The sequence below is a fragment of the Carcharodon carcharias genome, chromosome 4 (genome assembly GCF_017639515.1).
Source record: "Carcharodon carcharias isolate sCarCar2 chromosome 4, sCarCar2.pri, whole genome shotgun sequence".
Lineage (NCBI taxonomy): Eukaryota > Metazoa > Chordata > Chondrichthyes > Lamniformes > Lamnidae > Carcharodon > Carcharodon carcharias.
The window spans coordinates 104,489,063-104,514,856 of NC_054470.1; the positions used below are offsets into that span (position 1 = coordinate 104,489,063).

Sequence of the window (25,794 nt, forward strand, 5' to 3'; positions counted from 1 at the left end):
TAGTGACAGCAATGCCAGTGCTGAGGTACTATGACATCAATGATGAAGTCACCTTGCAGTGTGACACCAGAGAGGCAGGTCTCAGAGCAACCTGAATGCAGCAAGGACAACCAGTTGCATTTGCATCCAGAACGTTAACGCAAACTGAATGATGCTACGCTCAGTAGCAAGAAATAGCACCTAGCTATCATCTTTGCTTGTGAGCATTTTCATCAATATCTGCTTGGGAGAGACAAAGTGACAATGGAGTCACTTAAGCCACTTAAAAGCATTTTCCTCAAACCACTCCAAATATTCTCCAAAGTGTCTGCTGCAAAGAGTGTTACTTCGCTTACAGAGATATTATCCAGACATGACAAACAAGCAAGGGAAACAGATGTACATTTCTGTCATGCTATTGAGGGCAACACTCTCTGTAAAGAAAGTTGAGGATGCTAAAACAGAATGTGAAATCTTACAGATTCAATGTGAAGCAGCAAATCGACATGTTTTGGAAGTCATTAAACCTACAGAAACATTGAAGCTGACAGACAGCGCCTTGCTCAAACCAAGTAAACCATTCAACAAGATGCAACTCTCCAAATGCTACAAGACATATCGATGAAAGTATGACTTGAGAGCATCAAGGACACACTTGTGGTCACAAGAGCATATTGGGCATATAGGCATGAACTGACAGCCCAAGATGGCACCTTGTACAAAGGAAATAGAGTCATTGTCCCAAAGGAGACAAGAGGGGGCATGCTGAAGTGCATCCACGCAAGCCATCAAGGAATTGAAAGAGAAATGCTCCACTAGCCAAATATGAGCAATGAAGTTAAGGACCACATCAGCCAGTGCAGTGCTTGTAATGAATACCGAGCTAAGCAAGCTAGAGAGCCACTGATCATGCAGGACATCCCAAACTGACATGGATGAAGCTGGGAGTAGACCACTTCACTCTAGCAGGAACTGATTATCTTATCACTGTCAACTACTACTCTGACTACTGGGAGTTAGACGAGCTGACTTCAACAATTGTAGAATGCCTGAAAGCACACTTCAGTCATTACGGCATTTCAGACATTGTGGTGGGTGACAATGGCCTTCAGTTCACAAGTCAAGAATTCAGCCGCTTCACAAAGGATTAGGAAAGTCAGCATTATACATTATTCCCACACTATCCCCAGTCAAATGTAAAGGCTGAGGTGGGTGTGCAAATTGCCAAAGGAATCATCAAAAAATCAAGCAGATCTGGCACAGATGTATACAAGGCAATCCTTGAGTGGAGAAATACACTGTTACAATCCCAATTGATGTTACTACTGCACAAGTCAGATACCAGAGGGGAACCTGGCTTGATAGATCCTAACTTTTTTTTGAAACCAGGGAGAAAAGTTACTAAACAACTTCACAGGAGTCTGCTGATGAACTGTTAACACAAAGAATAAAATATCTATTAAGCAAGAAAAAATGAACTATATTCCACCAGACAAAAAGGTTGGAAAGACCTCAACACAAACACAAGAAAATGATTCACGATTCCTTCACCCCAGCTGTATCTTTACAGATACATACAAATTTGGAAAGATAAAACAATTTACCATATCTATCTTATACTCTACTAATCAGGCTAAGTATGTGGTACATGTGAACCAACTGGTGAACTGTGGTCAGACACACCACACTCCAAAGTAAATGAGAGATGCGGCCAAAGCAGATTCTATAGATTTCTGAACAATCCACCCCGGCTCTTGACACACCGTGAGCCAACCGGTCTCACTAAAACTCTGTCTTTCTCATGAGGGTTTCCAATCTCCCCATTTTTAGAACTGTCTCCAAATGTCACCTCCACTTGGACGGTTTCAATAATAATCCACCTCCAGGCTTTCAATCTCACTTTCCGAGATCTCTGAGTACACTCATATTTCACCTTCCAAACACACTTTCAGATCCTCACTGCCCCAAAGGGTTTTTTTTTCCCCCGACAGCTGCAGCATGGAGTCACCAAACTTCGGCTGCCCTCTCTGATCTTCTGGGCTTCACTTTGCATCAATTTTGCTCCCCGCAACTCTTTTTTTAACTTGGAGCTTTTTTCTCTACTCCTTTATCTTGACTCAATGGGATCAATGTCTGTCTTTGTCCCTGCCTGGGGCTTTCCTCTGGGACCTCTTTCTATCCCACTCCCTGGTTTGGGGCCATCTTCTTGGTTTGGGACCTTCTCCCGATTCCCCTTCCCAGTGTCCTGCTCCCTGGGACACCTCTTGAATGGCACTTTGGCTCAGGCCACCTTATCTGCAGCTTTGTGCCATTTCACTTCTTTTCCTCTGTGCATTTGTGCAGGGCCAGTTTCCGGCTGAAGACATAAAAACAAATGAACTCCACGTGTGTGGCTACTTCCTGGCCAGCACGTATACAGGAGATGCAAGTTCCCGACCTAAAGATGGTGCAAGTCACCAGCTGCACATGTGCAGCCACTTACAGGCTGGTGCATGTGCAGAAGGCCTGAGGCCTGCTGGGATCTGGAGTTTCCAGCCTCCAACTGCTGATCTAAAGCTAAGGTATGTTTTTGGGATTTCCTAACAACACCGACTGAAGCCATGGAAAGCAGTCCAGTCCAAAGACTAATGTCACACCGCACCCAAACTATTCTTCCAATAGCAAAAAAGCTACTGAAGCCAGAAGCAGTAACAGGTGTGAGTGAAAACGTCAAAGTGAAATGGCGGAAAGCCAAATTAAATTTTGACAAAACTGCCAAACCACTGCCAGAGGTGAGTTTTGGAAAGCCAGTCAGGGTATAAACTTCCAATGCTCTCAGCAAGAATTAGCTCACGTGGAGACTTGGGACGTGCGTAGAGCAGTCGTCACCTCGATTATACATGGTGGATGTGTACGACCAAACATACCGGTGCAACCGCAGTCATATACGCACAACGAGAGAAGCTGTTCCATCACTGCAGGCAGCTGACCAGGAAGATGGAATCTCACCAGATGCACAGCATACAGAACGATCATCACTCCCAGAGCTCCACCGGTCCACAACAATGGAAATGGAACGTCAACAACAATTATTAAGGCAACAACAAGTGCCACCGGAACAACACTCCCCAGGGAGGGAACATCACCCAGGTGAACAACCAATGCCAACATGCGCACTTACCATTAAGAGACATGCATGATTTAATGACTATGTATCCAATGCATGCTCAGAGACTGACAAGAATAATGAAAGATAAAAACAAAAAAACTGCGGATGCTGGAAATCCAAAACAAAAACAGAATTACCTGGAAAAACTCAGCAGGTCTGGCAGCATCAGCGGAGAAGAAAAGAGTTGACGTTTCGAGTCCTCATGACCCTTCGACAGAACTTCAAAGTTCTGTCGAAGGGTCATGAGGACTCGAAACGTCAACTCTTCTCTTCTCCGCCGATGCTGCCAGACCTGCTGAGTTTTTCCAGGTAATTAAGAATAATGAAAGGTTTGTTATTGCATGAGAACAATGAGTAACTTGGGTAATTCACAGTTACAAATGATAGTGCATGCACATTTGTTTCTTGTTCGTTATGAAAAGGGAGATGTTTGCAATTGAAATGCAGTCGTGTACTAAAGGTCCTACCGGACTTGCTGTAGCCATGTCACCTCTGCCATGAGGCACAGGCTGGGGTAACCATGTTACATTCAGTTCTAATAAAAACATTGCACTAAGAGCATTGTACTCTTTGAGTTCTTAACAGAGGGTTCCCACTCCTTATTACTTGCCTATCATCCCTGCAGAAAATTCATATGCATTCACCGCTTGTATAAAAAATCCTGCAGGATCCCAGGCTTTTTAAAAGGAGAAAGCATAACCTTCAAAAGCAAGGAATTTATGCTAAATATTCATAAATCTCTAGTTAGGCCTTAGCTGGAATATTTTACACAATTTTGGGCATCCCATATTTGGAAGGATGTCAATGTCTCAGAGGATGCAGAAAATGTTTACTAGAATGCTCACATGAGTGACAATTCAAAGTTAATCCATTGCTGTGATCCAATTTGGTATATCTTGAGGAGATGAAGGGAGCTATATAAATGCAAATTCTTTATATTGCTTTCTTCCTATTCAAAGTAGAACATATTCATGTTGGAGTAAAATTTGAGGAGTTTATGATTTAGCTGAATGAACTACAGCTTCCCATTCCAACCACCCATTTGTTATTATACAAAATGCTTCATTTCTCAAGTTTTGTTTTTTTTATCTATGTAAAGCAGACACATTGTTCATAAATGTTGGTCAGAAGTAGTGTGAAAAGGTGATAAAGTTGATTGTTGAAATGACAACACAGGAACAGCAACTTAAACTTAACTGGACATGTAACATAAATAGTGTAGCTACAAGAAACTGGGAATTCTGCACTGAGTCACTCATCTCCTGATTCCCCAAAACCTGTTCAACGTCTACAAGGCACAACTCAGGAGTGTGATGGAACACCCTCCATTTGCCTGTCTGAGTGCAACTCTAACACACACAGGATGCTCAATACCATCCAGGGCAAAGCAGCCCACTTAGCAGGCAGCCCATCTATGACCAAAACATGCACTCCCCCCACCATGGCGCACAATGGCAGCAGTGTGTACCGTCTACAAGATGCACTACAGCAACTCACCAAGGCTCCTTTGACAGCACCTTCCAAACCCGTGACCTCTGTCACTGAGAAGTGCAAGAGTGGCAAATGCATGGGAACACCATCGGTTTCAAGTTGCCCTCCAGGTCAAACGCATAGATCCGTTGTCATTCTTTCATCGTCACCGGCTCAAAATCCTGGAAATTCCTATGTTCCTACAGCAGTAGGTAAGAAATATTGGCCACAGCTGACATTTGGCAATAGATTAACACACAAAACTCTTAATGATAGATTAATAATTTTTTAAAACCCTTGGGTGGAATTTTACAGCCCCTCCCGCTGGTGAGATCTTCCAGTCCCAGCAAAGTCACTGGAGTTTTGAATGGCTTGCTGCATTTTCTGGCCCCTGCCCCGCCCCCATCACGACAGGGCCATAACATTCTGCCCCGTGATTTAGTTACGGGTTTTGCTGGCAAGGCCAGCGTTTATTATTCATTTTTAGTTGCCCTTCAGAAAGTGATGATAGGCTTTTTTCTTGAATGCTACACAAGGTAGCCCCACAGTGCTACCTGCGAGCGAGTTCTGAGCTTTTGATCTAGCCACGATGAAGGGACATCAATACCTTTCCAAGTCAGAAAGATGTGTGTGACTTTGAGAGGAACTTGGGTGTGAGGCTTTTCCCATACACCTGTAGCCCTTTTCTTGTATTGGGTGGGAAATTGTGGATTTCATGATGTAACTTCAAAAAACAAAGAGAATCTCTTTGCAGTTCCTTCACCATTTGCATACATCATAGATGTTGCATGTAGCAAGGTCCTAAAACCAGAAAATGAGACAATTAACCAATTCTTCTAACTTGTGGGTGGGTGGGTTGGGGAGATGGTGTAATTGGCTCAGCAATGTAGATTGGCTGGGACATAAGATATCAGAGTAGGAGCAAACCATATGACCCATAAGGCCTGCCCCTCCATTCAATAAAATCATGGCTGATCTTGGGTTTTAACTCCACTTTAACATCTGCTCCCCATATCCCTTGATTCGCTGAGAGACCAAAAATCTGTTTATCCCAGCCTTAAATATAGCCAATTTAGGAGCATCCCCAGCCGCCTGGGGTTGAGACTTCAAAAGAATTCTTTACTCCTCTTCAAATAATGTCATGGAATCTCTTACGTCAACCTAATAAGGTCAACAGGACCTTGATTTAATGCCCAATCTGAAAGGCACCGTGACCAGCAATGACACATTGTCTCAATAACGCACCGAAGTGAATCTAGCTGAAATAGATTTAATGGTTTAACATGTGACATTTTAATGGTAGTCTTTCAAGTAAGGTGCATGCTTGGCTGTGAGCCCGGACCACTAAAAGCATTAGCTCAGCAGGGAGTTCCGTTTTGACAACTGAAGTGAATTCTTGACTTTGCTTGATTGAAATCTTTAATATCTTAGATTCTTGACTAGCAAGGGAGTCAAAGCTTATCAGGATTAGGTGGAAATCTGGAGTTGAGGCTACAATCAGATCAACCATGATTTTATTGAATGGCAGAGAAGGCTCAAGGGGCCATTTGGCCTACTCCTGCTCTAATGGGTATGTTTGTATGTTAATGGTTAAAATAAGTTATTCTTTCTGTGATTTATTTTGTCAATGTCTCAATGTTTATTTAAATATGATTAAGAAGTGTGAAGTGGTCAAAGCCTCTGTTATTGATATTTTAATGTTCTGTCTGATTGACACTTTTATAGGGTTTTAGGAATAGCAGTTTTTTTTTTAAAGGCGATTTGTGAATTGGTGTTTTTTTTTCTCTCAGCAGTTCCACGCTTGCCATTGTTATTATATATTATTATATGGCTCATTGTTATTATATGGCTCATTGGTTATCTACATAATGCATACTGCATGAATGGACATGGAATCGGCATGAGTTGACATTGAGTTGGCATGGACAGTATCAGCAGCTATGGGGAGTAGCTGAGTGGCATGAGTTGGCATTGAGTTAGCATGGAAGGGGAATGGTGGGAATGGGAGGTGCATGGGTAAGATTTTTTGAACTTACCATTCAAAAGGTTCCTGAATCCAGATTATGGTTCACACTTTCTCTGAGGAGCAGTGAATCACCAGTCGTGGAAAAGCTGGTCCCGCTCCACTAAAATTGTGGACAGCTAGGAGATACCTACCCCTGAAATAGAGCCGGCTGGGTCAGGACTGCAGGGGGCATTGGGAATGGAGGCAGGAATCCTGGAATCGGCTCCCAGCCACCATTTTAAGATGGTTCCGGAGTCGTTCCAACTGTATGAAAATCTGGGTCTAAGTGTCTGTAGTAATACTGAAGATGCCTTGGAGAAAACATAGGCCAAAGGGTTGTAGTGGACGAATAACAGTCTGCATGTAAAGCTCACACTGGAGATCAGGGCTTGATCTGCTAATCAACTGATCCCACATTGCTGGGCAGGATTGCACATCCATTGAAAATCCTTCTACTTGCTCTGCGACATGTTTATGATTCTCAAGCTTGAAATGCTCTCTCCCTTCTAATTTTAGCTAAAGAACAGTGTGATTTAAAAAAATAAATAATGCAATTTCTCTGCAAAATCACATTCTTTACAATTTAGTAAGTAAAAGACCATGGGCCGCAATTCCGGTCTCCTGATCATCGGAGACTGGATATACAACTGAAGGTGCAACGTGTGGACCTCTGTGGGAATTGTCCAGGGAATTTCAACCTCCAATGGACAATTCCTCTGCTCTGTAGGATTCTCGACAAATGTCTCTGACTCTGAGGTAGAGTCAGAGACGTCCAGCAGATCTGTAGTACTTACCTGGATAGTTACCCAGGAAATATTACACAGATTAAAACCTAATCTAACATCTGGGTAACTGCACAACTGACCCCTACAAAAGTACCCCCTCCCCATGACTATCCAACTACCCCCTTGTCCTGACTACACCACCCCCACCCCGATCACCGGACTGCCCCAGACCCAACCTAACTACCCCATAACCACCCAACTACCCTCCTGACCTGAACCGACCACCTCACTCTCTTACCCACCTCACCCACTTAACACATCACCTACCTACCCATCTCGCCCACCCCACCCACTTAACTGCCTATCCACCTCACGTACCTACCCCCTAGCCATTCATCCATCTCACCCACTTTACCCACTACCCACCTTACTCATCTCACCCACTTCCCATCTCACCCATACACCCACTACCCACCTCAGCCATCCCGCCCAGTTGCCCACCTACCCAGTTCATCAACCTAACCTCTACGCACTCACCCACCTACCAATCTTACTCACCTCATCCACTTACCCGCCTCACCAACATACCCCCACCCACTCACCCACCTACCCACTTACCAACTTTCCACTTGACCCATCTACCCCTACCCACTTACCCATTCATTCACTCACCTACTCACCAGTTCATCCAGTCACCCATTTACTTACTCATTCATTAACATTCAGACTGTACCTTTAAAGTTACCATATGGCAACGAGTGCTGTACTCAACTGTACTCTGCTCTAACAGCGTTCCCCAATGGACACTGCACTGTGCATTGCCTGGAAGATGAGCTGGGAAGACCCCGGTAGAAATGCACAGCAACATCAAGTCAGGGGAATTGTTGATTGCCGGGGCAATCCGACAATCATTGCAGCTGCTCGGAAGATCTGGGCCCAAGTGATTGGTCATGGGTTGTCACATTATAACAGTTCTGTAGCCTTCTTTAGAATGTCGGGTCAGCCAAACTCAATGTGTTACGACCAGTCCCACTAACCCATGAAACTTGGCAACAGATATAAAGCGAAAAATGCTTTTTTCAGGGTTTACTTAATGGTTCAGTGGACACAATGTGCTCAAGAGCTGCACAGGTCAGAAAAGTCCTTGGTTTCATTCCTTGCCTGGACTGAGCCAGTAAGGCTGATGGCATTAAGGGCTGAAGCAGGATAGTCAATGTTACCTTACTTTTCCCCTCTGGGGCAAGGAATGAGAAAAAGCAGCCAAATTACTGAGGGTATGGAGAAGATGGACATTTGCACCAATGCGTACCTGCCACCAACCCTTCAACTTCATTGGTAATACTCATGTAGAATATCCAATGGGACAAGAGAAGGCCTGATTCAACATTATTCAGGATCAAGTCACTACATTTAGAAGTGAAAATTGAGGGGGAAGAAAAATTGCTTCTTGTAATTACCTTATAACTTCCATTATGTATAATGTGTGTTTAGTGGTTAAGTGATAATGACACAAAAAATTATTTGCAATGAGAAAGATAAATATTGTACTGGAATCATCCAATTAGTTTGTTTTTGTGCCTAGTTGAGTAAGGTTAAGGCAGAACAATTCCAGGCAGGTTGTTAATTTGTTTCTTCCTTCACGCTGCTGGAGCTACAGCTAATCCTTGGTGTTTTCCTGACCTTTCTAAGATCTAGCACACAAAAATAAACATTCATACACACCCACAAGTGTAAACTCCTCTCTGTCTCAGGTTTTGAAAATTCCCAAGTGGCCTTTGAAAACTCATTTGGTAAACAGGATGTCAGTGAGGTGAATTTGCACTGAAGTTTCTCGCCAAGTGAATAAATTCATTGTCCTGATTCATTTTAAGTCGATTCGCAATTTAATTTGTTTCAATGATTTAAAGCACATTCATTCATATTTGCTGTAGAAAATTTCACGATGATGACTTGTGAATTATTTGTTCATAAACCTTGAGTGAGGGAATGATATTATTACCCGTACATCTTAAACATGTTAACATGTAGAGTGGCCATCTGTCACTTGCTTGTCCTGCTTGCTACCCTTAATGTCCCCATTAGCACATTCCTTAGATAATATCACCACCATCAACACCCCTTTGTCTTTTTGTCTATGACATCTTTGGCAATCTCTTCTTTGCCTCCACCTATCACTGGCCCTCTATCCAACTCTACCTGTCCCACCCCCTCTACCAGCTTATATTTCACCTCATTTCTCTATTGCCTTAGTTCTGTTGAAGAGTCATACGGACTCGAAACATCATCTGTGTTCCTCTCTGCAGAAGCTGTCAGACCTGCTGAGTTTTTCCAGCTATTTTTGTTCTTGTTTCAGATTTCCAGCATCCACAATATTTTGCTTTTATATTAACATGTAGAGTTTGTTAGGGCATTTTTAGGGGACATTTACACCAAAAGCTACTGCCTGAAGAAAGAAAACTTAGGAGACTAAAGCTCTACTGGAATTTAAAAACAGCTTATCTTTATATAATCAGCAATTTTTAAAAATGATATTCTCAGGATCTGGGCGCGGCGGCAAGGGCAGCATTTAGTTCCCATCCCTCAAGAAAGCAAACCCTTCTTGAACCACTGGAGTTAATGTGATGAAGGTACACCTACAGTGCCGTAAGGGGTTTCAAGGACGTTGGGTGGAATCATTACAGATTTGCACTAAGTGCGGTAGCGGGAGGGAAAAGAACGTTTCACCCACCAGCCTCAATGGGGGCTTTTCACGCCGTATCGTCCCAATCCTGCCTTATTAGTGATGCATTCCTAGGAAACACACCGTTTTACTGGTGGGCGGCCTCCAATTCGCCCGCCATGCCGTCACCTTGCCGCTTCGTCACGCCGGGTGCCAAAAGTAAAGTGCAGCCACGTGCACACTGTTCCATACTTCCAGCCCAGGGCTGCTGCTGCACAGAAGACGTGGCCCCAAAAATCATGAAGAGTGCAGCCCCCCGAATCTGTGACACATCCCTGGGACGACTTGTGGAGACTGTTGGTTCCGCCACGATGTCCTCTACCCTCGGTCTGTGCGCAGGAGGCCCATCAATATCACCAATCTGGCTCGGGAGGCGGTGGCAGTGATGGTCAGTGCCAACACTGCACAGAAGAGGCTGGCCATCCAATGCAGAAGGAGGATGAATGATCTCATCCGTGCTGCCAGATTAAGGCAACTATCTAATCACTCTAAACTCACATACTCACAAGCCTACCACACCTTCACTGACATCTCACTCACTGCCAGCTCAAGGGACATCACCACTCATTCTCTCACACATACCCTCACACCTCTGGAGACTGCCTCCTCAGCCCTCACCATCTTGAGGCCACTTGCACAGAACAACATGTGCCCCCCACACACACCCTGGGATACCCCCTTCCCCATTACAGCCCTCACCCTGCAGCCTCTTCCCTTGCCTGAGGCCACTTCTCCCCTTTTCCCAAGGAAACCATTGCCCTGCAGCTCTTGAAAAGCACCCCTGCCTTAGGATGCTCTTGTAAGTAGAGACCCACCTGTGATCCCCACTAAGGGCAGGATGTCCTGTGGCTTTGGGCATGAGTAGGAAGGCCAAAAGTTCCCACCACATGGCAGGAAGGCCAAAAATCAGTGTCACAGCATTGTGAAACAAGTTTGCAATCATTCGCTCCGCTATCAATGGCGGGCTGCGTTTCCCACCGCTGCACATCAGGAATTTCATTGTAATACAACTGCATATTATTATGAGCCCAGCTCACCGGAATCATCCTCCCAGGCTGGATCATCAGAGCATGTTGGGCTTGTTTACCTATCTTGCTTTGGGCAGCAACCACAGTCATCAGTGCCCAGGCTTCACAGGCAGCACCACATTACTTTTAGGGGGGCCCTAAAGCCCTACGAGACCAGACATAAGGGTGTGGCTTTTCAACGGCTGCAGAGCTAGGGCATTACTGGGGAATGTGGGAGTATCCCAGAGTATGTTGGGGACACATGTTGATCTGTGCAAGTGGCCTCGAGATGGTGATACCTGAGGAGGCAGTCTCCAGAGGTGTGAGGGTATGTGTGAGAGAATGAGTGGTGATGTCCCTTGAGCTGGCAGTGAGTGAGATGCCAGTGAATGTATGATGGGCTTGTGAGTGTGTGAATTTAGAGTGATGAGATGGTTGCCTTACCCTGGCGGCATGGACGAAATCATTCATCCTCCATCTGCACTGGATGGCCAACCTCTTCTGTACAGAGTTGACACTGACTACCACTGCCACCATCTCCCAAGCCAGAGTGGTGACACTGATGAGCCTCCCACGGCCAAAGCGGGTGTAGAGGACATCACGATGGGCTCCAATGGTATCTAGAACGTGTCTCAGGGAGGCATCACTGAATCAAGGGCTGCAGTCTTCTTGCCTTTCAGGGCCATGTCTTCTCTGCAGCAGTACTGGGCTGGATACACTGAGGGTTGTGCGCACGGCTGCACTTCAAATATGGCGCCAGGAATGAGGAAGCAGCGAGGTGACAGCATGGCGGGTGAATTGGAGGTCAGCTGCCATCGAAACGACGTGTTTCCCAGAAATGCATGATTAATGAGGCGGGATTGGGATGATAGCGCAAAAACCCGCCATTGCGGCCAGCGTGTAAAACGTCCTTTGTCTCCCAACTTTCCACACCTCGTGCAAAGCTGGGACAATTTCGTCCTAAAAGTGAAGTTGTGCTGCCTGCGAAGCCTAGCACTGATGACCCTGAGTGCTACCTGAAGCAAGGTAGGCAAACAAGTGCAGCTCACCAAGTGCTTATGTTCAGTTGTGTAACATTTTGGCATGCAATTACACCAACATGCTCGGATGATCCAGCATGAGGGGATGATTCCAGCGAGCTGGAATGCAGACATATTACGATGAAGTTCCCGTTGTGTGGCAGTGGGAAAGACAGCCTGCCATTGACGGGTGGAGTGGACGATCGCAAACTGGTTTCACAACATTGTGAAACCAATTTTTGGCCTTCCCGCCATATTGTCTGCTCACGCCTACCAAGATGCCCGATGCCAGCGGGCACGGAAAATTCCACCTGTGACCCAGTGATGATAAAGAGACAGGGATGTGTTTCCACCTCAAGATTTTGTGTGACTTGCAGGAGAACCTGGAGATGATGGTGTTCCCATACGCCACCTGTTCTTGTCTCTCGTGGAGGTCACGGGTTTGGAGGTGCTGTTGAATAAGACTTGTCAAGTTATGGACACCAAAGAGTGATTATGAAGTTCCATTTGATTTGAAGGTTCAAGTGATGATGATCAATTCGAAGACCTTTGCTGTCTGGTTTCATGTTGAATCTTTGATAAAAATTGAAGTTTTGTAAACACTCCCAGTTGTCAGTCATTTGCTACACTTTATGAACATAGCACACTCTCACTGAAACAGCTCAGAAAGACACATGATCAGGATGGGCACAAGTGAGACAAAACAGCACAGAGATGCAGAAAACACTGTGAACAAGATCCCAATGCAGGCAATGGTATACTAGACTAAATAGCATAATAATGACAAGAAATGTTGATATACTGAACATTTTAAATTGTTAATTTTAAGCGGTCATGTCATCGTCATCATCGATGGCGACCCCTTGGTTTGAGGATGACATCTATTTGGGCTCTTGAGTTTCTGCCACGGGTCTTCATGTAACTGAACAGACTGATTCTCATCCCACAGATCTTTGGGCACATGGAGCAGGACATCCCAGGAGTTGGTGCAATCTAAAGTGCAGGATTTGCTTCCTTTTCTTTTCTTCTCTGCCACCACTCTGCCTCATCTTAAGGCATTTGGACACAAAGTGTAAAGCAGCTTGATGGACAACTTGTCGCCATTTTGAATAATTGGTAGCAAGCTCCTTCCAGTCACTAACTTCAATACTGCTGCACTTCAAGGAGAGGTTCAGAGTGTCTTTGAACCATTTTATTTATCCTCCCGTGAAACACCCTCCCGTTTGACATTTGAGAGATGAGAAAACAGGACCTGGTGTGGAAGATGCTTTTCAGCCATCTGGACACAGTGTCTGGTCCATCAAAGTTTATTTTGCAGGAGTTTTGCCTGAATGCTTCTGGAGCCTGCTTCAAGAAGGAGACTAGAATTTGTTCGATGATCCTCCCATTGAATCTGGAGGATGCAGTGGAGGCATTGCTGATGGAATTTCCCTGGCACTCTTACGTGTCACTGATACATAGTCCAGGTCTCACTGTAGTACAGGAGTGTGATGTTGACAACTGCTCTAAACACTAGGACTGTTGTTGACTTGTGGTCTTTGAAGTCAAACACTCGCTGCCACAGTTTGTAGAAGGCTGAGCTGGCGCAGCTGATCCGGTGTTGGATCGCATTGTCAATGGTGATCGTTTAAGAGATGTGGCTGTCAAGTTATGGGAAGTGCTCAGCATATTCCAGGTTTGGGGGTTGTGGGCATTGTGGGGGGTGGGAGCTGGTGGGTAGGGTGGGGGTTGGTGTGGTGGTTAGTGGTGGAGTTCCTTTTCCTCCAAAGTCTGTAGGATGAATGCATGGAGGCTACCCTCTTTCATAAAACATGTTGACCTTTCCTAATTACCCACGGCCATCTTTCCCTGCAAGGCCGCATCTGCCATGAAATTAATGTACTGTCCCATTCTGGCAAAGAGGGCATTAGTTACCCAAGCAATGCAGTGATGCACAGCCCTCTGTGAGATGCAACCAAGGTCCATAGCTGATCCTAGTAAGGAGCCAGAGATGAAGATGTCCAAATTCACAATGACTTTGATGGCCCCTGGCAGGGCACAGCGACCAGTGTCGTGAGGTGTGATTCTTTGGTAATGGGGGCATAGCTGACTGGAAAGTCACAGTCCAGTCAGAAAACTTCTTCCAGTGGGAACCTGACTAAAGTTCAAATTTTGCATAGAGGTATTTCCAGGAATTTCTGTCTTTTACTGTAGATCCTGTATTGAGGGTATGGATTCTGTTGCCTTCCAGTCCCTCTTTCCTTTCCTGTGCTCTCTTGACGCCCAGTGTTCCTCACTTCCTTCATTACTATTGGGTCCAAAATCTGGCATTCATTCTCCCAATGCAATCTGCAGCCTTCCTTTTGAACAGATGGCCACTCTGATGTGATTGGCAGCCTTGCTATCTGCTCTTCCAGCTCTGCAATGTTCAGTGCTGAAGCACTGATTACCCACTCTCGCCACCATCTGTTTAGCACCAAGGCAGCTCCTTATCAAGTGTCAAGCCCTCCTTTCCCCTGCTGATCCTTTTACAGGGTCAGGGTGATACTCTGGGGCAGCAATGACTGTCTCCGCATTCGGTACCCACCTCCCTTTTGCAACTGATGCCTCCTGAAATCCATGTACCCTCATCAAAATCCTCTCTGCCCCTCCCCCCACCCACCTCCAGTGAGCTCTTATTGAGCTTTTAACACACCTTAATGGCCTCAATAGGGATGACAGCAAGATCATTGTCCCTTGATTAATATTGTCGGTGACAGTAATGGCAACCTGAAACTAACATGCTAGCTGACGCTAGTATTTTTGGGGTTTCTACCTCTGTTCCAAACCTCAGGGGCAGGCCCAAAAAAATCAGCTCTTTGTGTCCTCCTCACAACTTACTTTGCCACCCAGCTTTCTATTTTCAGCAAACTTGGATATATCACACTCAGTTTGTTCATTGACGTCATTAACATAGATTGTAAATAGCCGAGGCCCCAAAACTGACTCTGGTGACACCCCAAATGGTGACGCCTTCCAATCTGAAAATAATTCACTTATTACTAATCTCTGTCTTTGCCCTTTAATCAATCCTCAGTCAATGCTAATATATTACCCCCAAATACATACGCCCTTATCTTGTATACCAAACCTTTAATGTGGCACCTCATTGAATATCTTTTGCAAATCCAAATATACTACATCCATTGATTCCCCTTTGTCTGCTCTGTGAATTACATCTTCAAAAAACTCAACAGATTTGAAAAGCACGTTTTCCCTTTCATAAAACATGTTGGCCTTTCCTAATTATATCCTGATCTTCTAAGTGCCCTGTTGCCATTTCCTTGATAATGGATCCCGATGACTAATGTCAAGCTAACTGTCCTGTATTCCCTGTTTTCTTTCTCCCTCCTTTCTTGAATAGTGGTGTTGCCTTTGCTACCTTCTAATCCACAGGGACCATTCCAGAATCTAGGGAATTTTGGAAAATCACAACACATCCACTATGCCTGCAGCCACTCCATTTGAAACTCTATCATGTTGGTCATCAGCTCCAGAGGATTTGTCAGCTTTTAGTCCCATTGATTGCTGCAATATTTTTTATATACTAATATGAATTACTTAAAGTTCCTCATTCCCATTACACCCTTGGTTTGCTATGGTTTCTGGTACAAAATATTCACTCAACATCTCTACCATTTCCTTATTCCTCATTATCCCCTTATTCTCCTGTCTGAGCTTTTAGGAAGCCCTCTACTTTCTTTGTATATACCTGTAGAAGTTCCTACAACTTGTTTTTATACCTTGCTAGTTAACACCCTCATTCTGTTTTCCCACATTATCAATTTTTTGCTCATCATTTGCTAGTTTTGAATTTTATCCCAATCCTCAAGCTGACTACTCTCCGTTGCAACATTATCTGCCTCTTCTTTTAACCTAATACCGTCTTATCCCTTTAGTTATCCAGTGTTGGATCACTTCTCCTGCAGCATCGTTATTTCTGAACAGAATGAATATTTGTTGAGAATTATGAAATATTTCTCTAAATGTTAGCTGTTGCTGGGCTATTGTAAGACTTTCTAATCTAATGTTCCAATCGTACTTTCCGATCTTAAACCAACATGTCCCTCATGACTTTACTTAATTTTAAGATCCTAATTTCAGGCTTGAGTACATTATTTTGTCTTCTTCAGTTCTCTGCCCAAAGGCAAATCTGAGCCACAACATCATGGCCTCCACCACGGGTAGGTCAAAGAGGCAGGTCCCAAAACCAGCCAGCCAGAACAGGGACCGAACCTTCTGCTGTTGGCACCAATCTGATCCACGCCGGCCATCCAGCTAACTGAAGCAATCCAACCCCTTCAAGGAGTCTGAGTTGCTGTGGCAACATACACCTTTGCATGCATGTTATACCCTGGAGCAATGGGTAGTGATGGCAGTGGCTCCAATTTCGTCCCATCGCATGACTGACCAGGAATCTCTCCCAGTCTTACCGCCTGCCACTGGTCTCTGCTGGAAGGATTTGCAAATTTATACTCAACCTGTTTGTCTGCGTTATGAATGCACCTTCCTTGCCTATCAAGTCCTGGAGTGGGATTTGAACCCAAAACTTTTGACTCAGAGGGAGGAACACTACCCAATATGCCACCAGACTTCCTTTTTTAAAATAGCATTGTTGACATTAATTTCCATGTGTTGGTCCATTGTTATGCTTGGCAAGGTGCTGTAGTTGTTTGCTGTTGCCTTTTGCAGGTTCTGGCTGACCAGCAGACCATCCCACTCTTATCACCTACTGTCAGCCTATTGGAAGGGTTTGCATGTTGACCATATTGGTCACCTTGCATGTTCCATGGCCATCAAGTTCCAGCATGAGACTTGAACCCAGAGCTCTTGGCTCAGAGGTAGCGATGCTACCACTGCACCACAAGACAAGACAATACATTATTGTCAACTCAATGTGAAATGCTTCCATGTTATGTTTATTCCTCCCGGAAGACTCCTTACTATGAGATTACTAATTAACCCTCCCTGATTTCATAAGACATGACCTAAAGAAAAACTTGTCCCTTTATTAGTTCCACGATGTATTGTTCTAGGAAACTGTCTCAGGCACATTCCATGAACTTGCCGTCCAAATTACTTTTGCCAGTTTGATTTGTCTGGTCAATATGAAGATTAAAATCTCCCATAATTATTGAACTGGCTTGCTACAAACTCCTCTTAATTTAAAAGAATGACTACTCTGAGGTGGTCTCTAAACCACCTTTGTCATTTTTTACCTTCATCATTAATGATTATACTTGGTGCTCTTCTGAGCCAAGATTATTTCTCACTACTGTCCCTACATCATCCTTTGTTATCAGAGCTACCTCCCTTCTTTTCCGTTTTCAAACATTGTGATGAACATCATGCTTCAAGTTGATTTTGATCCTCCCTTTGCTGTGACACACTCAGTGCATATTTACCTGCCTTAACCTGGCCCTATGTGGCCATGCTGAAGGACAATTTCAATTGCTCTCACTCTGTTCTTTTCAGTGAATGATTAATACATTGTCTTGGTGTTTTGGTTATGATTTTTGTGTTAAAACTCTTGCAAGAACGCCATCCAATATCTCACCCTGTAAATTAATGTTACTTTCATGCTGTAATATCTGTTTCTGTGGTATTCCAACACATCTCAGCAGGTTTGAGCACAAGCATGATTGACCTGGTTTCAACCTTATACTTTTGCCTTCCTAATTCCACCAATTAGCCATCTTGTTGTTTTTGCCTTTCTGTGTCAGCCATGACTCAGTTGTTAACATTCACTCCGCTAAGTTCGAAGGCCCCACTCCAGGGACTTGCGCACCAAAATCCAGGGCAATATGTTAAACGGAGATCATGTCCCCCTCCCCAAATGGACATGAAAGACCCACTGGCACTGTGTCAAAGAAGAGCAGCTTAGCTCCTGCTGCTGGCCTGATCAATTTTTATCCCTCAACCAACATCACTAAAGCAAGTCCTCTGATTATTGTCACATTGCTGTTTGTGTGGAAATTGACTGGCACTTTTCCTTTCTTACAACAGTGACTGCACTTCAAAAGAACTTAATTGACTCTAAAAAGATTTGGGCCATTTTGAGATTGTGAAAAGCGCAATATAAAACAAGTTTGCTTTTTTTGTCCAGCCTGTTTCTAGCTTCTCACCAGCATCCTCTTTCTATTTCTGTTCACTCCCTAGGTAAGATCAAGTCAGACTTACAATATGGGGGTTGGGGCTTAACCGTGCTTCCCAGTACTGGTGAAAAGGTTTGAAAATAGGGAGAAGTTTCAGCCAGGAGAGTGGACATTTACAGCTTGAGTGCAAGAGTACCATGATGAAGGTGAGCTCTTTTAATTTTGCTTGTGCCTATTCGGTCATAAAAATATACTGCAGTCATAGGCAACTGTAATAAATACAGGAGTCTTATGAATTTGACTCTGGAAATTACTGAATGCATATAAAGACTTAAAGGTACACAGTTTTAAAAAATTCTTTCACATGATGTGGCTATCGCTGACTAGGCCAGCATTTATTGCCCATCCCTAATTGCCCTTGAGAAGATGATCGTGAGCTGAATTCTTGAACCGCTGCAGTCCATGTGGTGTAGGTACGCCTACAGTGCTGTAAGGAAGGGAGTTCCAGGATTTTGACCCAGCGACAGTGAAGGAACAGTAATATAGTTCTAAATCAGGGTGGTGTGTGGCTTGAACGGGTATTTGCAGGTAGTGGTGTTCCCATTCATCTGCTGTCCTTGTCCTTCTTGGTGGTCGATGTCGTGGATTTAGGAGGTGCTGTTGAAGGAGCCTTGGTGAGTTGCTGTAGTGCATCTTGCATAGGGTGCACATGGCAGCCACTGTGCACCAGTGGTGGAGGAAGTGAATGTTGAAAGTGGTGGATGAGGTGCTGTGCAAGCTGCTCTGCCCTGGATTGTGTTTCTCATAACCTAAAACTAGAGATAAGCATGCACTTGAAATTCTGCACATGTGGAACAGTATTCCAGTTAATGGCGCTCACTGAAACCTCTCTATATTGCTGCCATTATTAATTTTAAGTTAAAGGTATCCTAAAGATAATGGTACCGATATTAATGCGAATTTTGGAAGGGTGGGGGAGGTGGGGGCATGTGTTTTTTTAAAATGCTGGTAAACCCAGAAATCTCATGATGGCAGAGATCCTGCCAAATGTAATGATAGGACCTCACCAGAACTTTTTAAAACGCTTTTACCACCCAGCAGCCAGCCAGTTTGAGAGGCTGGTTGTCTCCCGGGTGGGATAGCCTGTGGGCACAAGGCAGGCTGGGGATCATTGAAGATGTTTGTTAGCAATCAAGAAGGTTTGGAGTTAGTTGAGAGCAGGGAGGAGGTGGAGAGATCGAATGTGGGGAGGGGGTCTCCTGGAGATTATGGGAAGGGTCAGCGGATTGCAGGGTGTCTGAACATTGCGTCAGGGGTCCTGAGATTGAGGGAGAAGGGTCTGGAGAACATGAAGTGTGACCCAGAGATCACAGGGAGATTTGTCTAATCAGAGGGAACCATGAGATTGCAGGGATCTCTGGAGGTTATGGTGGGCCTGGGGTGTGGAGGGGTGGCAGTGCAGTTGTTTGCTTTGGGGCTGGGAATGCATTACCACTCCTCCTGGCCCACAAGCAGTGCCAGAAAAGGTACTTTGCTGCTGAATCTGGCAGCTCCTCTCTCCCTTTAGCTGCTGGGTTTCCCAAGCCCCTGAAAACCCAACCCACAGCAGTTAGAATCAACTGGCTGCCACAATCTGAGGTGCAGAGCTTCGACAGCATATAACAATCACTGACCCACCTTTCCAGAGTGGGTAATTCAGACACTTGCAAACCTACCACAGCTCAATTGTAATTAGGTGCAATCACAGCAGATTGAGGTCACGTTTTAGTTTATGACAATTTAACCTCCATCCCTCTCTATGAACCCCTCCTGCCTGTCACTGTGGGTATGGGCACATGAATGCAAGGCTAATCAAGCCTGGCAACCATTCATCGCTCAACGAACATCACCAAGACAGATCATTCATCACTTTACTGTTTGTGAGACCTTATTCTAAATAAATGAGCTGCTAAGCTTGCCTACAAAACAAATGATTATAACGCAAAATAGTTCAAAGAATTGTGAAGCATATTGCATAGGTGCTGTATGCATGCAAAGTTTTTTGTTTCTAGTTCTTCGAAGGGCTTAGAGCCCTTCAGTTCAAACCTGCTTGTTAGGATTTTATTATTTCATTCCATTTCAGAGTAAAGTCATTGTGCCTTCGCCTGGCTCTGTAAGCTGAAAGCCTTTCTATTGTTAGATTGGAACCAATGTTCTGTTTTTAATTGGGCAGGTATCATTTCAAACTATGGCTCACAGCACCATATCTTACTGAAAATATAAGGTCCACTTCCCTTTTTATTCCCTAATGCTGTGTAAATTCTCTATGTCTGCAAGCCTTTGCAGTCCGTTAAACATTTATTATAAATTTGTTCTAGAATCAAAGGTTCAGGCGGATGATCCCGAAGGAAGAAATTATAAAGGTGACCCATCAGACAGAACTCCCATTAAAAAGTAACTTACAGGGAGTCCCTGATGGGAGATCAGCCCATTCGACATTTTAGCAGGAGAAAGATCAAATGTCATTTCTTGAAATGCACTTTCTATTAATACCTTTTGCTGCTGAAAGCACCCATCATGTACATACAAGTAGCTACGATTGCAGAAATTCACCAGGGAACACACTCTCTAACTTTATGAGTAAAATGTGTCATCTCTTTTTTTTATGACTTGTCCACCCAAAGTAAGAAATTGTAATGGTGTTGGGAAGCAGACCTGTTTTTAGCTTTGCTCCCAGTATGTAATGGGAATATTTTTTGTAGCTTAGTTGCTCTGGAGTGGCACAGAAATCAATGTGGATTTAATTGTTTACCAACTTAGATTTCTTATTTTTAGATCACAAATAAACAATTTAAAAAATATATTGGGGGTGGGAGGATGGGGGCAGAAATTGTGAAAAAAAGACAACAAAAATAACAAAGTTTTATTGGCCAACAGGAAGAATATTACAATAGTTTGGCAATATATTGTTAGATCTCTTTATTGAGGTGTCAGTGTGGTACTGGACACATGTACAAATCAGCAAATACATTAAAAATGATACCAGTGACACAAAAAAAGACTAAATTAATTTGCACAAAAGAAAGAATAGTGTCTTTCTGTAAGCCCTAAAATGCTTTGTGGCCAATGGATTCCTGCTGACTTGCTGTCATGACAGAAATGCTACCTCCAATTATTAATGAACCACAAACACCTATGTCATCCATTTCAGTGATGTTAGTTTGAAACAGTGCCCCAGAATCTTTTACATCCACCTGAGAGGACAGATTAAAAAGAAAATCATGAGATGAATTATCAAGGTCAATGTAATTTTGTGTGAGTGAAGCATTTCCTACACATCCAGTTTTCAGCCAGACCTAGTGTTTGAAGTTATTAAAAGTGATGTAAGAGCTAATGACTTAAGGAGCACACTTCCCAACAATGTTCCATGATTTTTTGTGAGCCTTCCTGCAGAGTATATTTTATGTGTTGTAATAATGCAGCTGGCAGATAAGAATTACTAGAGGGACTAATTCACCAAGGTTACTGCAATGGTTTATAATATAATTAAAGCTGTATTAACTCATAGTCATGAGGTTTATCAACAAATAACCTTATTCAACAAAAATGCAGGTTTAAAAGGTGATTTGGGAGATATTTTTTAATAAGTATATTAGCAGTGCAGTTTGTGTCAAATATCACACAAAAATAAACTGTTATGCTAGTAAAAATTCTTAATTGAGGCAGTGCAGTGGTTCAGGAGTTTAAGCTAATATGCTGTTTTCTGGAGTCATCGAGTGCATGTTCAGTTGAATTCCCACCACAGTTGCTCTTGGACGTAGCCAAACTGAATCTGAGAATCTGCCCCTGCCCCTGCACCCCGCCCCCCCCCCGCCCCCCCCCCAACAACCCCACAACGTCTGCAGTGCAAGGGAAGAGGACATGAGCTGAAAAATGAGAGGAGTGATGAGGGGTTCTTAACTGTCTACTTTTGTACACCTGGCACACTCAACAACAATGCTGCCAACAATAACTTGCATTTACCCTGCACTTTTAGACATGGAAAAATATTCCAAGCCACTTTACAAGAGTGTAATCAAACAAAATTTGAGGCCAAGCCTTATGAAGAGACATTAGGACCTGTGACCAAAAGATTGGTAAAAAAAGGTAGATTTTAAGGAGCATTTTGAGGGGGAAAAAAGAGACCCAGAGAGACAGAGAGGCTTCAGACTTTTAGGCAAAAACACAGCCATTAGTAATGGAGTGATTAAAATCAGCGATGTGCAAGAGGCCAGGATTGGACGTGCAGTTATCTCAGAGATTACAAATTTGGGAGAGATGCGGTCAGGGAGGGATTTGAAAACAGGGACGAGAAGTTTAAAATTGAGGCTTAGCTGGACCAGGAACAAGTGGAGTTCAGTAAGCACTGGGGAGAGGGGTGAATGGGACTTGGTGCAAATTAGGGTATGTGCAACAGAGTTTTGGATGAGCTTAAGCATCAGCATTACACTAGTTTAACAGCGCAAGTATATAGAGTCAGAATGGGTCCACAACCATGGAGAGAGAAAAATGATTATAATCTAATATAAAAGGAAAATACTGCGGATGGTGGAAATCTGAAACAAAACAGAAAATGCTGGAAAAATAGCATCTGTGGGGAGAGAAAAAACAGAGTTAACATTTTGAGTCCTTATGACTCTTCATAAGGACTCAAAACATTAACTCTGTTTTTTCCTCTCCACACACCTAAATATGTATTGGGCCAAATCCAGCTGGAGCAGTCAATCTCATAGTATGCCCCACTTGTTGGACCTTTCTTCCATCTTTCAGGCAGGAATTTTCTGCACCATAACTTGTTGGAAATGGAAGATGATAGTGGCACGGTGAGGGTAATGGGACATCTGGAGCCTTGGCAAATGACAGAACCAGCACTCTATCTTGTTAACCTATGAGATTTAAGGATCAAGAACGAAGGAAAAGGATGTATTAGAGTTGTTTTATTTTTTATATTCATTCACAGGATGTGGGTGTCTCTAGCTAGGCCAGCATTTATTGCCCATCCCTAATTGCCCTTGAGAAGGTGGTGGTGAGCTGCCTTCATGAACCGCTGCAGTCCATGTGGTAAAGGTACACCGACAGTGCTGTTAGAGAGGGAGTTCCAGGATTTTGACCCAGCGACAGTGAAGGAATGCCAATATAGTTCCAAGTCAGATTGGTGAGTGGCTTGGAGAGGAACTTCCAGGCGGTAGTGTTCCCATACATCTGCTGCCCTTGTCCTACTAGCTGGTAGAGGTTATTGGTTTGGAAGGTGCTGTCTAAGGAGCCTTGATGAATTCCTGCAGTGCATCATGTAGATGGTACACACTGCGGCCATGGTGCATCAGCGGTGGAATGAGTGAATGTTTGTGGATGGGGTGCCAATCAAGTGGGCTGTTTAATTTGTCCTAAATGGCGTCAAGCTTCTTGACTGTTGTTGGAGCTGCACCCATCCAAGCAAGTGGTGAATATTCCATCACACTGCTGACTTGTGCCTTGTAAATGGTGGACAGATTTTGGGGGGATTGGGGAGGTGAGTTACCCACCACAGATTTCCCAGTCTCTGATCTGCTCTTGCAGCCACCATATTTATATGGCTGGTCCATTTCAATTTCTGGTCAATGTTAACCCCCAGGATGTTGGTGGTGAGGGATTCAGCGAAGTTAATGCCATTAGGATGATTAGATTTACTGTTACTGGAGATGGTCATTGCATGGAACTTTAGTGTGAATGCTATTTACCGCTTATCAACTTAAGCCTGAACATTATCCAGGTCTTGCTGCATGCAGGCACAGACTGCCTCAGGAGCTGAGCAGTTGCAAATAGTATTGAACATTGGACAATCATCATCAAATATTTCCACCTCTGACCTTATATTGGCGGGAAGGCCAATGATGAAGCAGCTAAAGTTGGTTGGGCCTAGGACACTAACCTGAGGAACTCCTGCTTCAATGACCTGCGGCAGAGATGATTGGTCTCCAACAACTACAACCATCTTTTTTTGTGCTAGGTATGACTCCAATCACTGGAGTGCCTGCCCCTTGATCCCCATTGTCTTCAATTTTGCTAGGGCTCCTTAATACTACATTCGGTCAAATGCAGCCTTGATGTCAAGGGCACTTATTCTCACCTCACTTCTTGGATTAGCTCTTTTGTCCATGTTTAGACCAAGGCTATAATGAGGTCAGGAGCTGAGTGGCCCTGGAAGGACCCAAACTGACCAGCAGTGAGCAGGTTATTGCTGTATAATTGCTGCTTGACAGCACTGTTGAGAACCTTCCATCACTTTGCTGATGATTTAGAGTGGACTGATGGGATAATAATTAGCTGGATTGGATTTGTCCTGTTTTTTGTGGACAGGACAGACCTGGGCAATTTTCCATATATGGCAAGTAGAAATCAGAGCTCTACTGTATAGCTTAGATTGGAGCACAAGTCTTCAGCACTACAGCCAGGAAGTTGTCAGGGTCTTTGCTGTATCTAGTGCTTTCAGCCATTTCTAACTTTCACATGAAGTGAATTGAAAGTTGACATCTGTGATGCTGGGGACCTCAGCAGGAGTCCGAGATTAATTATCCACTGAGCACTTATGGTTGAAGATGGTTACAAATGCTTTAGCCTTGTATTTTTCATTTACATACTGGGCGCCCCATCATTGTGCACGGGATGTTTGTGGAGCCTCCTTCTCCAATTAGTTGTTAATTGTCCATCTCTGATTGTCCATGAATGATGTGACAGGACTGCAGGGCTTTGATCTGATCCATTGGTTGTATGATCACTTTGCTCTGTTTATTGCATGCTGATCTGCTGATTTGCATTGTAGTTACAATTACCAAATCTTTTAAAAGGTTGTTTATGCTATTAATTATGTGCCTGGCTTTCTATGGTGAGTTTAATTGACAATTAATGTACAAATCCAGCAAGTTCTTAAAAAAAAGCAGGGAGACAAAGGATGAGATGTCATTTGTGTAAAACAAATATAAATCTATGAACAAGTTCTGGAGATTCATAACTTACAGTATATCTCTTAAACTCCTGAAATAGCTGGCTGATTTTTTCATTAGTAATATGTCTTTAATATGCCGTTAGTTTTTTAAGGAAGACTTAGCTCATTAGATTCAATACTTGTGGCACACATTTCAAAGAAAAATCATTATAGGTACCTACTTCTTCTGATACTGGTGCTGTGATAGGCATTTAAAATGAAAGCCACAATGTTAGGATCAACAGCTATTATTTTTCAATGAATACATATGGCCACTGTGTTGTATATTGCACTAAGACCAACACATACTGATCTACAGGCAGCCACTAACTTTATTTACACCTCCCCAACAGAGAGGGCAGCAGAGAGGGCTGGGATCTAGCCATTCAGTATGCTGTGCAATATGGCCACTGGCTTTACATAAATTTCTTAAAATGCATTCTGAAATGCTTTATCATCTGCCAGTCTTCCTCTCAGTAACTGAAATTTCAATTGTACAAAATATAGACTTAAGCATTACATTTATCTACTGAATTGCTTTTTGTATTTCAATGCTTCCATCAAAATTGATAGTTGAAGCTTGCAGCCTGTTCCAAAAGGTTGCAGTTGGACTTGATACTTTTGCCCAAA

At 43.7% G+C, this 25,794-nt stretch overlaps 1 protein-coding gene across 1 annotated transcript in view; it reads left to right on the forward strand.

Annotated features, from left to right (window-relative positions):
- lingo2 (leucine rich repeat and Ig domain containing 2) overlaps positions 1 to 25,794 on the forward strand; it is a 262,000-nt gene that overhangs the window by 78,260 nt on the left and 157,946 nt on the right. The window contains exon 2 of the mRNA XM_041186409.1: positions 18,250 to 18,391. Within this exon, the coding sequence (XP_041042343.1) occupies positions 18,383 to 18,391 (9 nt within the window). The 5' untranslated portion in view covers positions 18,250 to 18,382. The remainder of the gene's footprint in view (positions 1 to 18,249; positions 18,392 to 25,794) is intronic.